We start from the raw sequence: 14,792 nt of genomic DNA, 5'->3' as shown, positions 1-14,792 counted from the left end.
CATGGTTTTATTTCTCAAATTTAAAAAGACATCTCTTGTTGTATTATGATGATTTAATGTTAGCAAATAGTTGTTTCCGTTTCAGTGTGATCTCCTTTTTCTCCAGTGGGCTCAGTTTGTTGCAGTTATGCAGGCCATCATACCAACTGCCGAGAGTACTGTCAAGCCATTTTTCGAACAGATTCTTCTCCTGGTCCATCTCAGATCAAAGCAGTGGAAAATTATTGTGCTTCTATTAGTCCACAATTAATACATTGTGTGAACAATTATACCCAATCTTACCCAATGAGGAACCCAACAGACAGTAAGTAAAAGGGACATATTCCTCTCATTTAAACCTTTAGTAAAATAACTTGTAAAAAGGAAGTAAAATCTTGTAAATATCTGCAGTCTGGGCATTTGAGAAATACCAGACTTCCTTTGGTGTTTAGATTTCGCAGACTGGACATTATTGTCACAATTAAGATATGCCAAGAAAGACAGAGCTGGCAAGGGTATGAAGAAACAGGCACTCTATTCTGAGGGGGGAGAAGTTATTAGTATGGATATTGGGAGGTGGAGGGCTTGGGTTATGACCAGAATTTCAAGTAATTATACCTTTTAATCTAGCAATTCCATTTTTCAGAATTTGTCTTTCAACAAAACTTACAAATTTGCAAAAATTGATCTACACATATAAACGATATTTGCTACAATATTGGTGGTAATAGAGGAAAATTAGAAACAACCTAAAGAGCCCTGGCTGGGTAGCTCAGTTGGTTGGAGTGTTGTCTCAGTACACCAAGGTTGTGGGTTTGATCGCTGGTCAGGGCACATACAGGAATCAACCAATGATAAATAAATAGAACAACAAATTGATGTTTCCCTCTCTCTCTCAAACCAGTACAAAAAGAAATAAACATCCATCAATAGGGTATTGATTAAAAGTGATTAAATAAATATATATCTATATAGTAACACTATACAACCAACATAAAAAAGCATGTTTACATAGAAAGAAGTCCAAGATATAATAAGCAAAAAAGGAAGTTGCAGAACTAAATGTATATATAATATGATACATTTTAGTTATATACCTATTTGTTCCATATTATCTGTAATGTTTGAATTTTTACCAATAAACACATTACTTTTATAATAAAAACATCATTAAGTAAGCAGAGATGCTGATTCTTTTTGATATGTCAGCTTGTACACCCTATAATCCATTTTCTTCATTCAGAGGTTATCAAAGTTTAAAGAACTGACTAACCAACTGACAGCAGCCTTATGGGATTTACAAGCCAGATGCCAATGTTTTTATTTATACAGTACTGGGATATTAAAAGACTTACTTTCCTAAATTCAAAAACAGTGCTGTGTGCCTTGTTTTTCCATCATCTAAAGCAGAATTCTGAGGCTTATGACAATCTGTGGTGTGGCTATGTGATAAAAATCAGAGGATGGGCCCTGACCAGTTGGCTCAGTGAATAGAGCATGGACTGGCATATGGATGTCGCAGGTTCGATTCCCAGTCAGGGCACACATGAGAAGCTACCACCTGCTTCTCTCCCCCTCTCTCTCCCTCTCTCACTTCCCCTTCTCTCCCTCTTCTCCCTCTTCCTCTCCTATAGCCAGTGGCTCAATTGGTTTGAGTGACAGCCCCAGGCACTAAAAATAGTGTGGGCTGCAGACTGGGATTGCCAGGTGGATCCCAGTCAGGGCACATGTGGGAGTCTGTCTCACTATCTCCCTTCCTCTCACTTAAAAAAAAAAAAAATCAGAGGATGAAGCATTTGCAGCAAATAGCCTCATTTTCAAGTCTTCACTGACATTTAGGCTATACAGAGGTGTTGCTGGAGCTAAGGTGACAGAAGCTATAAAAAAAAAAAAGACACAAAGACTTAAGGATAGAACACAACCATCTCAAATGTCCATGCAAATACATAGGAAATCTGGAAAAGAAAGCTACAAACATATGCCTGAAAAGATTATTTTAAAAGTCAAAGACACCTGAGAAAACTACTTCAAGGAACCCCTTCTGAATTCTGTGGTCTGGTTGAAAGTGTTCTTTAACTTTCTGATTCATTGTAGAAAATTAAAGGTGGTAGCAAACTGTTATCTGGCCAGAGTTCGCTATTGTGTTATTTAAATTACAACTTAGGTTAATTTGCATGTGTGTGTGTGTGTGTGTGTGTGTGTGTGTGTGTGTGTGTGTATGCTTTATTTCTGAGTGTGATGAAATGTGGTGTTTATGGTTATTACTATTAAAATTAGTCATCTCTCTCTCATTATGTCCAGATATAATCCCTTTTAGGAAGTCATTTCTAGCATGAAAAAATTCCAGTTTGATCTACAATACCTTTTACAGGAACATTAAATACCTTGCATGTGAGGACTTCTTAGGTATAGGATGACCTTTCATTTATGCAGGAATGGTGCCAGAAATCCCATGCTTGGGGATAGTGGTGAGTTCTAGTAGAAATACTTAGTCTATTAGGTGTACCTAGTAAATACCTTTACTTACTATACTGTAAAGTAATGGAGAGAGAATCTGACAGGCCCTTTATATTGCAGATAGGCATATGGCTTAGAGAATTAATGGTTTCCAGTACATCACCATGTTCTTTTGTTCTGTTCTGAGTAGTACATGACATAAAACCATCTAATTAAGCTACTTCTATCCTGAAAATGTAGGTTTATATTGCTGTGACAGAGCTGAAGACCATGCTTGCCAAAATGCCTGCAAGAGAATTCTGATGTCTAAAAAAACAGAAATGGAGATAGTTGACGGCCTCATTGAGGGCTGTAAGACCCAGCCCCTGCCTCAGGATCCTCTTTGGCAGTGTTTTCTTGAAAGCTCACAGTCTGTTCACCCTGGAGTCACTCTACACCCTCCTCCCTCTACAGGCCTTGATGGGGCTAAATTGCATTGTTGTTCTAAAGCCAACACTTCAACTTGTAGGTTAGTATCTCATTTTCCTTTATTAAAACCAGTAGAAAATAGCATTTTAATTAATGATTTTAAGATTGGCAAGTATCTGTTATAGTCTTGCATTGTGTAGACTTGAGTTTAGAAGATATAAAAGCTTTCATTCTTCATCCAACAAATATGTATTGAGTATCTTATATACAGTAGTCCCCCTTTATTTGTAGTTTTGCTTTCCATGGTTTTAGCTACCCTGGATCAACCATGATCTGAAAATATTAAATAAAAAATTCCAGAAATAAATAATTCATGATTTAAATTGCACACTGTTCTGAGTAGCGTGATGATATCTCATACCATCTGCTTCATCTTGTCCCAGATGTGGATCATCCCTTTGTCCAGAACCTCCAGGCTGTGTACACTCCCTGCCTGTAGCCATTTAGTAGCCAGTTAGGTGATCAGACCAACTGTCACAATACTGCAGTGTTTGTGTTCAGACAGCCCTGACTTTACTTAATGGCCCCAAAGTTTAAGCAAGAATAGTGAGCTGGCAATTCAGATATGCCAAAGAGAAGCCATAAAGTGCTTCCTTTTCATGAAAAGGTAGAAGTTCTTGACTTAATAAGGAAAAGGAAAAAGCTTATGCTGAGGTTGCTAAGAACTATGGTAAGAACAAATCTCTCATCAGTGAAATTCTGAAGGGAAAGAAATTCATCTAGTTTACTGAAAGAAACCACATCCACAGAACTTTTGTTATAGTATACAGTGGATTATAATTATTTTATTAATTATTGTTGATCTTTTACTGTGCCTAATATATAAATTAAACTTTATCATAGATATATAGCTATGTAGACAAGAACATAATAGATTATAGGTTCGGTGTGCACTGGGGGGCATGGAACAGATCCCTTGCAGATAAAGGGGACTAGTACATACAAAGCATTGTTTGTGCATGGAGTGCTGAAAGCACTGTGTTTGGGAGTGTAAAGGATTAGCATTGGCAGGGCAATCATTCTTTTTCAATAATGCAATGTAGATTTTACACCTGTGATATTAAATAAGCTTACACTTTAGAAGATGTTCTGATATGACACCTAAGAGATACTCTTTTTGTTGAATTATGAAATTTTGAACTTAACCAACTTTTTGCATGTATTAGTAAATAACCTGGGTTGACACTTATACCCAAAGTTAGGTAGTGGTGTATAGGCATTCCTTTGGGTGATACACTTAAGGATAAAAAACTAACAGCACAAATATAGAATGGAGGAAACACAAACTAAAGAATTAATGGAGCCTGACCAGGCCGTGGCGCAGTCGATAGAGCATCAGACTAAGATGCCGAGGACCCAGGTTCGAGACCCCGAGGTCACCAGCTTGAGCATGGACTCATCTGGTTTGAGCAAAAGCTCACCAGCTTGGACCCAAGGTCACTGGCTCGAGCAAGGGGTTACTCGGTCTTCTGAAGGCCCACAGTCAAGGTACATATGAGAAAGCAATCAATGAACAACTAAGATGTCACATTGTGCAACGAAAAACTAATGATTGATACTTCTCTACTCTCCGTTTCTGTCTGTCTGTCCCTGTCTATCCCTCTCTCTGACTCTCTCTCTGTCTCTGTAAAAAAAAAAAAAAAAAAAAAAAAGAATAAATGGAGATAACAAAGGTCATGGTAGAATGCAGGCGAAATAGAAGTTTACCTTATTAGAGATGTTTTGGGTGAAAAGGGACCACATATGATTAGAATATCCTGAAATGAATCTGATATGCCAGGAATAAAACCATCTTTCCTGTGGTTTCTAAGTTGGATGGACCTTTAGCAAAAAAGTGTGCGTAATATCTCATCAAACTTTACCCAAGAGACAAAAAATCTGGAAAATGTCCAAAGAAAATTAACAGAAGGGCTTAAAGAGGAGTTAAGTTGGTCCTGTAATTAAGGAAATTGGATTTCTACTAGGGATTAATAAATGCATTTATGGGAGGGATGCTGAATAATTCTTTGTCCACAAAAGAGTTTATGTCCAAATGTCACTGGAGATTGGGATGGCTGCTTTGTCTCAGAAGAGATTTGGTAAGAAACACTGTTTAGGGGATAGGGGGAAGGGTATAAAGAGGGACAAATATATGGTGACAGAAAATGATTTGACCTTGGGTGATGGGTATACAACATAATCAACAGTAGAAATGTTTACCTGAAACCTATGTACTCTTATGGATCAATGTCACCAGCTTAAAGTTAATTTTCTAAATGAAATTTAAAAATTAAAAAAACAAAACAAAAAATGAAACACTTTTTTCCCTCTCTTACCTGGATGTAAGGTTTTCTGAATACTTTCTCTTTCATCTTATTTTGTTCTCATGAAACCTTGTAAGATGATTGGTATCTCAATTTATATAATTCCTGTTTATATGTAGAAAACTAGCTCTGAGATGTTAAACAGTCTCTCCAAGGTTATGCAGAATGTTAAGTACTAGAGAAAGGACTGATTTCCAGATCAAGGTATCCAGTCACCTTCCCTAGCCCCATGATGACAAGGAAGCCCCACTGAGAGCAGTGACTTTGTCTCGTTCATTCTGCACTGCATACCCAGAGCCTTGAACGGGGCCTTCCACAAAGCAGACACTTAATAAACATTGACAAGAGAGTGAATGAACACAGTTTTATAAGTAAAGATACCCTCCTAATAGGGATAACTAAGAAAGTCAAGTAATATGCTATAGGACTAGAGAATTTTTATTTGTCAATTGCATATATTAGTAGTATTAAAGTTTTGTATTACATGTTTTGTATTACTATATTTATATTTTTATTACATTTATAAATTTTAAAAATTTAATAAATGTAATGTGTAAAAGCACTTTACAAATAGTACTCTTATATTGTTTTAGCTATATATATGTGTTTAAGTTACTTTTTAATCACTGAGTACTGAAAATAAGAATGTCATGCCCTGGCTAGGTAGCTCAGTTGGTTATAGCATTGGCCAATATACCAAGGTTGCAAGTTCGATCCCCAGTCAGAGCACATACAAGAATCAACCAATGAATGCATGGAACAACAAATCAGTGTTGTTGTTTTTTCTCTCTCTCTCCCTTCCTCTCTCTTTAAAATCAACAATAAACTACAATAGTATATAGAAGTTTTGGAATTCATAACCCTTTACATATAGACTGTCTTGATATATCTTCAGGAATATAAGTGATTTGTGGATAGTTTTTCAGGAAGAAACTAGTGTCTCTAAACTTGTAATTCTTACTAAAAGATGTCTGAGGGCCATGTCATAGTTTTGCCTTCTGTGAATGGAACATAAATATAGTAAAATATATCTTTGTGGAGGCAAAACGGTATGCTCTCAACTACTTTAAGTAAAAGTAAAAGAGATCAGATATTTGAAGGGCCATAATTTTGCCAAGAACAAGGACGTACAAATACTATAATTAAACGTTAAATTTAGTACTGAGCTTTCTAGCACCCATGACCAAAGGATGATAGATGACGAAAGAAGCCTAACACTTCCATGGGAAACATCACTTTTTTTGGCTCTAAATTCTAGGAGATAGATCTTAGTCTTTTGGTTTTTGTACTTTTTTTCTCACTTATATTCTAAAGTATAGTTCAGAGAGTTTGAATTTTAAGCATATCAAATATTTATTCATTTGGCTTATCTCTGTGTTTCTGAATTTGTACTTTTGTTTCAGGGAACTGTGCACTAAACTTTACAGCATGAGCTGGGGCAATGCACAGAGTTGGCAAGAGTTTGATCGCTTTTGTGAATATAATCCAGTGGAAGTGTCCATGTTGACCTGTTTAGCAGATGTTCGGGAACCTTGCCAGTTGGGCTGTAGAAACCTTACTTACTGTACTAATTTTAACAACAGGTAGGAGCAAATTATTGTACAGTGAATGGAAATATTTTGTCATTTGGTTATCTTGTTTTTAAATAAGTGAAAAGACCCGCTATACTCTGATTTTGTTTTTGCTAAATTTAAAGGAAATAGTCTTTATGATTTCATCTTTAAATGTAGTATTCCATGTGGTAAATCATCTCTGGGAAAGGAAGCACTATAACAAAGTTCCTTCTAATCTGGGGGTACGTCAAGCTTCTAGAATTCAGGTGCCCTCTTATGCTCAGCTTACTCTGAAGGACGCTCAGACTGGATGGAGTATCCACTCAGTGAGTAACTATCTCAGACAGAGTATTTTCATTACAAAAGAAATTTGAATAGGTATTTCCAAAGGTATCACGTAAGGTAAGAAAAATAAGGGCCAAGAGCTAGACTGACGGCTGAAGAAGCAGGAAGAAAACAGGAAAAGGCATCCAGAAACATAGAGAACGGTGTCAGGGGAACCAGAGAGGGAGGGTTTCTAAAGAGGAGGAGGCTGGATCTGTGAGCTGCAGCCCGGAGATCAGAAAGGCAAAAAGGAAGAGATTTAAAAACTGGATATTAATTCATTTTATGTGACAGTAAACCCATTATATGTTATTTATTTATTTTTTATTTTTTTATTTTTTATTTTTTTCATTTTTCTGAAGCTGGAAACGGGGAGAGACAGTCAGACAGACTCCCGCATGCGCCCAACCGGGATCCACCCGGCACGCCCACCATGGGGCGACGCTCTGCCCACCAGGGGGCGATGCTCTGCCCATCCTGGGCGTCGCCATATTGCGACCAGAGCCACTCTAGCGCCTGGGGCAGAGGCCACAGAGCCATCCCCAGCACCCGGGCCATCTTTGCTCCAATGGAGCCTTGGCTGCGGGAGGGGAAGAGAGAGACAGAGAGGAAAGTGCGGTGGAGGGGTGGAGAAGCAAATGGGCGCTTCTCCTGTGTGCCCTGGCCGGGAATCGAACCCGGGTCCTCCTCACGCTAGGCCGACGCTCTACCGCTGAGCCAACCGGCCAGGGCTATATGTTAATATAAATTACATTTTTATGAAAAATAACTATTTTTATTATTTATTTATTTATATTTAGCAAGAGTTAGAGACAGACAGGAAGGGAGAGAGATGAGAAGCATCAACTCATAGTTGCGTCACTTTAGTTGTTCATTGATTGCTTCTCACATGTGCCTTCACCCGGGGGTGGGGGGGCTCCAGCCAAGCCAGTGACTTCCTTGCTCAAGGCAGCAACCTTGGGCTTTTTTTTTTTTTTTTTTTTTCTTTTTCTTTTCTTTTCTTTTCTTTTTTTTTTTTCAGTTTTCTGAAACTGGAAACAGGGAGAGACAGTCAAACAGACTCCCGCATGCGCCGGACCGGGATCCACCCGGCACGCCCACCATGGGGCAACGCTCTGCCCACCAGGGGGTGATGCTCTGCCCATCCTGGGGTCGCCATGTTGCGACCAGAGCCACTCTAGCGCCTGAGGCAGAGGCCACAGAGCCATCCCCAGCCCCCGGGCCATCTTTGCTCCAATGGAGTCTTGGCTGCGGGAGGGGAAGAGAGAGAGACAGAGAGGAAAGTGCGGCGGTGGGGTGGAGAAGCAAATGGGCGCTTCTCCTGTGTGCCCTGGCCGGGAATCGAACCCAGGTCCTCCGCACGCTAGGCCGACGCTCTACCGCTGAGCCAACCGGCCAGGGCCAGCAACCTTGGGCTTTAAGCCAGCAATCTCTCTCTCTCTCCCTCTCTCTCACTAAAAATAAGTAAATAAATAATAAAAATTAAATATAAAGATTGGGCCTGACCAGGCGGTGGCACAGTGGGTAGAATATCGGACTGGGATGCGGAAGACCCAGGTTCGAGATCCCAAGGTCGCCAGCTTGAGCGAGGGCTCATCTGGTTTGAGCAAAAAGCTCACTAGCTTGAGCCCAAGGTCGCTGGCTCAAGCAAGGTGTTACTCGGTCTGCTGAAGGCCCGTGGTCAAGGCACGTATGAGAAAGCAATCAATGAACAAGGTGTTGCAACAGCGCAACGAAAAACTAATAATTGATGCTTCTCGTCTCTCTCCGTTCCTGTCTGTCCCTGTCTATCCTTCTCTCTGACTCACTCTGTCTCTGTAAAATAAATAAATAAATAAATAAATAAATAAAGATGGGCTTTTTTATAAAAATGTTATTTATATTAACATGTAATTAATTAATATCTATTTTTAATATTTTTATTTATAATGTGATAGATAATGGTGGATATAATCCACAAAAAAGCTTTTTGAAAACCCTGTAATTTTGAGTGCAATTGGGTCCTGAGATCAAAGAGTTTGAGAACCACTAGGATAAATAAATTATGATATACATTTATTAGTGGAATACTATTTGACAATGAAAAATAAAAAACCAATTAATATGCACAATGGCATGAATGAATCTGAAAAAGATTGTTTACCTAAAGACACTAGACTCAAAAGAGTACAATATCAATCTATTTATATGATGTTCTAGAATAGGCAAAATTAATCTATGATGATATATGTACAAATGGTGGTGGCCTCTATAATCAGCAGGGAGGGCACTGGCTGGATGGGGAGACAGGGGGACTTTCTGATGTGATAGACACATTCCTGAATTGATTTGATGTGTTTATGTGGCTGTACACATTTGTGAATTTGCATAAAACTATACCTATAACATCTGTGCATTTTATTTTTATAAATTAAACCTCAATTTTTAAAACTTGGGCTTATTTATTTTGTAAGATGAAAGAAATGGACAGGTGGCAATGATGGTCCTGTCCAGAGCATTTTAAAGTGTTTAACTGTTTCACAAAATTTTGTGTTAGAAAACATGCCATCAGAATCTTAACGATCATGTCTACATTGAGTCTTCATTCAAAACTGTTATCTTTTGATGGGTTGTTGGTATTTTCTTCTTTGAGAAAATCAGGTTTTCCTGATTAGTATTTCAGGATTTTACATACTAATTTTGCATACTTAGTATGTCAGGATTGCTTCTCTCTAGAAAATAATTGCCTCTTGATTCCATCTGGCCTTTTTTTTTCTCTTCAGGCCAACAGAGCTTTTCAGGAGTTGTAATGCTCAGTCAGATCAAGGAGCCATGAACGATATGAAGCTGTGGGAAAAAGGAAGCATAAAGATGCCATTTATCAACATACCTGTTCTTGACATTAAAAAGTGCCAGCCAGAAATGTGGAAAGCAATCGCTTGTTCACTACAGATCAAACCTTGTCATAGTAAATCCCGGGGAAGTATTATTTGCAAGTAAGTTTCTTTCATCATAAAGACACTCCAGTTTTGGTTCAGATCCTTCATGATCTTCACCCATAGCCCATTACTAGAGCATTCTGTCCCTCTACCTCCCTTTGCCCATCACCCCACAGGTCAAAAAGGCTTTCTCACTTTTTCTTCCTCTGCTTGAAATTTCTCCCACTGCCTGTCCTTCTTAAGTTCCTCTCAAATACCAGTCTTTCTTGTGGAATCCTCCACAGTTCTCCAGCTGGTAGTATTGGTCCTTATCACAAATATCTGTAGATTTTCATTTGTACTTCTCTTATGGAAATTGATTCAACAAACATTTATTGAGTACCTTTAGTGCACATTTCTCTTTTATATTTCAGTTTGTGTACTTGTTTCATATTCTGTTCACCACTGCTCTCCTTGAGGAATTTATTCTTCTCACCGGCTTATTTCTTGTATTCTCTTTCCTCTTTTTTTCCCCCTTCAGGGATTAGCATAATCCTGACAGGCAGTAGGCATTTCATACACGTTTGGTGAGTAAAGGAGTTAGTGAAGGTAGCCATTAGGGCCTTTTCCTAGGAAACATTTGTGAATGGTTTTCTTAGGAGATCCAGGACAAAGTAAAGGTAATTTGCTAGGACAAACCAAAAGCATTAACTATATATATTGTATCAATGTTAGCTACTTTTTCAAATATTTGTGGGGTTTTTTGTTTGTTCCAAAAAGCTTTTACAGGGTCTGACCTGTGGTGGTGCAGTGGATAAAGCGTCAACCTGGAAACACTGAGGTTGCCAGTTCAAAACCCTGGGCTTTCCTGGTCAAGGCACATATGGGAGTTGATGCTTCCTGCTCCTCCCCCCTTCTCTCTCTCTCTCTCTCTCTCTCTCCTCTCTATAATGAATAAATAAAATCTTTAAAAAAAAAAAAAAGCTTTTACAAAATCAGGTTAACATCCAGCCCCTAAATTGTTGGTGTGGGGCTCAGCACTACTGAGTACTTAATGGCTAATTGCAGGTTACTTAAACTTTATACAGGGTCCCAGATCTATCCTCTGACATGACTTAGGGATGACCTGAGGGGAGGAATGAGGGGTTACTGTTGGGTGACAAGCAAGTGACAACAGGTGGGAAATTTATAGACTCATCATAAAAACTTAAAGGAGTCAAATCCTATTGACAGAAAATTTTAAAGTGGTGGGCTTTCTAATTGTTATAGGCCAAACACCTTAATGTTGATAACTAAAAAGATATTTTAAAAGAAAAAAGAAGAAAGGAAGAAGCAAGCATGCATAAAGTCCTGAGGGAAAGGATGTATAATTTCACAAAGAGCAAACCAGACTAGCCTAAATTAATTCCTTTCAAAGAGTGAAAAGCCACATTGTAGTAACAGTAAGTATGAGCTTATAATTTGAGCAAAACCTTTGATCTCAGGTTCTTAAGAGAAAGTGAGGGATGCTTTGATAGTGTGATACATTACTTACTGTGCAGCCTAAAGCCCGCTGTGACTCTTGTTCAACTTTGCCTTACTTACAGCTAACCCATTGTGAAACGCTTTTATTAGAACTCGCTCTCTAGAAAGCTTCAGAAACAGAACTGGTATTGCCTAGAGCAGTGATTTCCAACCTTTTTTGAGCCGCAGCACATTTTTTACATTTACAAAATCCTGGGGCACACCACCTACCAAAATGACACAAAATGACACTCTAACTGTTAGAATTTATTTAAAGTTTAAATAAATTACATTTATTTTTTTTAAAAGTTAAATAAAAAAGGATAACCCCCTCATATATACAGTCCCATGTAACATCCCTCATATATACAGTCCCATGTAACATCCCTCATATATACAGTCCCACGTAACATCCCCTTATAAATACAGTCCCACGTAACATCCCCTCATATACAGTCCCATGTAACATCCCCTCATATACAGTCCCATGTAACATCCCCTCATATACAGTCCCACATAACATCCCCTCATATACAGTCCCATGTAACCTCATATACAGTCCCATGTAACCCCTCATATATACAGTCCCATGTATCTCCTCATATATACAGTCCCGCTAATAGATACTGGAGCTTTCATCAAGGTTGTGGGTTCAAGTCAATTTGGCAAATACTCTCTCTATATAGAGACTGGACAAAATCAATTTTAGAAAATGTTGGGTGCTTGTGTAACATCTTAAGTCCTCAGAGCATCTCTACTGTCAGATTGAGAAGTTTGCTTTCTAGGTAAGGATTCTGATAAATGCTAGAGTTCTCCCTGAGGTTGTGGGTTCAAATCCCATGGTCAGCTGGGTGCAGGGGCCTTGGTTCTGTCTGTTTTGATGGTGTATATAGAGATTTGAGCTCTTTAAGAAGATGACCCTTCAGGAGGCCATATACAATATAGATAACATTGTGATGCATTGTGATGCATTGTATATCACCCTCTGCGGGGACCTCTTTTAAAAAGAAAAAGGTCAAATATCTATATACACTATCAGGATAGACATAACCAGCTGAGGCTGAGGCTTCATCTAGTGGTGGCAACATTTAACTCCAGTCCTGACTAGGATTAGAAATCGGGACCATGGGGAGGAGTAGCAGCTTCAACTACTCGCCATGGCCACACAATGACAAGTGTATGGCAGCCCGAGCGGGGACCTTCCTGGGTGTGGATGAGAGGCAGCCTACTATTGGTTCATTGCTAGTGGTCAGGATGAATCCTAGAAGGTGATTGGTCAGTGAGCTTTTCCTGTGCCTCCACTCTTCCTGTCGCTGATAGTTGGAGGGATTGTGAGGGGAATGTTTATGTTTGGATGGAGGCGGCTGGCGGCAGGCCAGATAAATAGCCTCCGTGGGCCGTATCCGGCACGTGGGCCGTAGTTTGGGGACCCAGGTTTAATTTCCTCACGGCACACCTGACCATGTCTCATGGCACACTAGTGTGCCACAGCACACTGATTGAAAAACACTGGCCTAGAGAACCTGAGGACATTCCTCAAACCCTAAATTTGTGTGTATTTTCCTTGTCAAGATCTGACTGTGTGGAGATTCTCAAAAAATGTGGGGACCAGAACAAGTTCCCTGAAGACCACACAGCTGAAAGTATTTGTGAGCTTCTGTCACCTACAGATGACCTGGAGAATTGTATACCTTTGGATACATACCTCAGTAAGTACTTTGTTTTTTAAACATTTCTCCCTCTGTCTCTGCCCTTGATGTTTGCTTTGGATGCACTTGTTTATTGGTTATCTTACTTGCTTGGCCTTTTTGGAAAGAATTGTCGTCTTAAAATATTAAGCGGAAGAAATTATCATATCAGTCTGAGCAGGTAGTGAGCAGTTGGAATCAGGAATTCTAAGCAGTGACTCAGGCCTGCATTCTCAGATAACCAGCTCCATATTAGTGCTGTCTCTTTGCCATGACTTACTAGGAAGTGGAATTCCCCGAGCCACAGCATTGGCTTGAACTCACCCACCAAATACTGAGTAAGGAATGATGGTCTGGGTTAGTACATGAAAATGAAATTTCTTTCTCTGTCTAATCTCCTACTAAAAGCTAGAAGAGTATGTTGGTATCCCAGTGAGCTTCCTGACAAGGAGGTGACAATAGCTGGAAACCAGAGGATAACAAATAGAACTGCATGCCAAGTCGTTAGGGTGAGGGGAGTGTTTAAGCTGCCACTAGGGGGCGCTAATGCCCGTGAACTGACTGGAAGGAGTGAATTGAGCTCCTACTTTGTTTTCCCGTGTCAGATAGGATTGAGTTCCATTGCAAATAATAGAACAACAGAAGTTAAAGAAAGCCCAGAAATAGTCCAGGGCTGTTACAGTGGTTCTGTCATCGAACTTACTTCATGTACTTTATCATCACGACATGACTACTGGAATTCTAGCCAGCATAGCCTAGTGTAAGGGAAAACTACCCCTAATTGTAAGGGAAACTGGGAAAGATTTTAGCTGTGTGCCCATTGCCATCCTAAGTAAAACTGAAGTTGTAGTAGTAAGCAGGAAAATAAGAGTGAATGCTAGATTTGCAGTTAGTAATATCTGTCATATTTTTCAAGACCAACAAATTATGTCCTTTAGTCTATATGACCAGTATAGCAAAAAGGAAGCATTAGACAAGAGTCATAGGTCTCTGTGACTTTGAGCAGACCACATCTTTGAGCCTTGGCTTCCCTATTTGTAAAATGACTGGGCTGGATGGGTAAAATTCCAAGAGCTTTATACCTCTATTAGCCTTAAAGTCTGAGTGTGGCCTAAAATCAAGTAAGCAGAACAAATGCATTCACAATTTTCACTCTATTATAGCAGTCAAATATATATGTGTAGAAAGAAACTGTTTCAGTGGGAGGAAACAAAGAATGTTTTTGTTGGAAATTTAATATTGTCTTCAAATATTAGATATACTTTATATTGAGACTTCCTCGGTCATTATTTCACAGGGTAACAAATATAATCTTAGTATGGAGTTCATTTTACCATAAATAAAGTATTCTTTATTTATAATTATTAATTATTATTTATGGTAAAATGTGCTAAATTATTCCTCTTGAATGTGAGCATCTATTTAACCATCCTATCCAAAATATACTGTCACTTTTCCTCCCCTTACACTACTTACTTATCACTGTCTGATTTTTTTATTTACACACACCCACACAGTCTATTTAGTATCTATTTCCTGACCAGACCAGAATATAAACTCTGTCAAAGACTTGTCTGTTTTGTTTGCCACTGTTCTCTCCAGTACCTAGAACCTTGCTGA

At 39.0% G+C, this 14,792-nt stretch overlaps 1 protein-coding gene across 1 annotated transcript in view; it reads left to right on the top strand.

Moving 5' to 3' along the window:
- Positions 1–14,792, top strand: part of RECK (reversion inducing cysteine rich protein with kazal motifs) — a 78,700-nt gene that overhangs the window by 44,311 nt on the left and 19,597 nt on the right. Inside the window, exons 8-12 of the mRNA XM_066367664.1 lie at positions 107–304; positions 2,677–2,944; positions 6,611–6,790; positions 9,847–10,059; positions 13,057–13,193. Coding sequence (XP_066223761.1) covers positions 107–304; positions 2,677–2,944; positions 6,611–6,790; positions 9,847–10,059; positions 13,057–13,193 — 996 coding nt within the window. The remainder of the gene's footprint in view (positions 1–106; positions 305–2,676; positions 2,945–6,610; positions 6,791–9,846; positions 10,060–13,056; positions 13,194–14,792) is intronic.

Source organism: Saccopteryx leptura, chromosome 2 (assembly GCF_036850995.1).
Source record: "Saccopteryx leptura isolate mSacLep1 chromosome 2, mSacLep1_pri_phased_curated, whole genome shotgun sequence".
NCBI classification, from domain to species: domain Eukaryota; kingdom Metazoa; phylum Chordata; class Mammalia; order Chiroptera; family Emballonuridae; genus Saccopteryx; species Saccopteryx leptura.
Note: the sequence above shows the minus strand (reverse complement) of the source record. Positions and strands in the feature narration are given on the sequence as shown.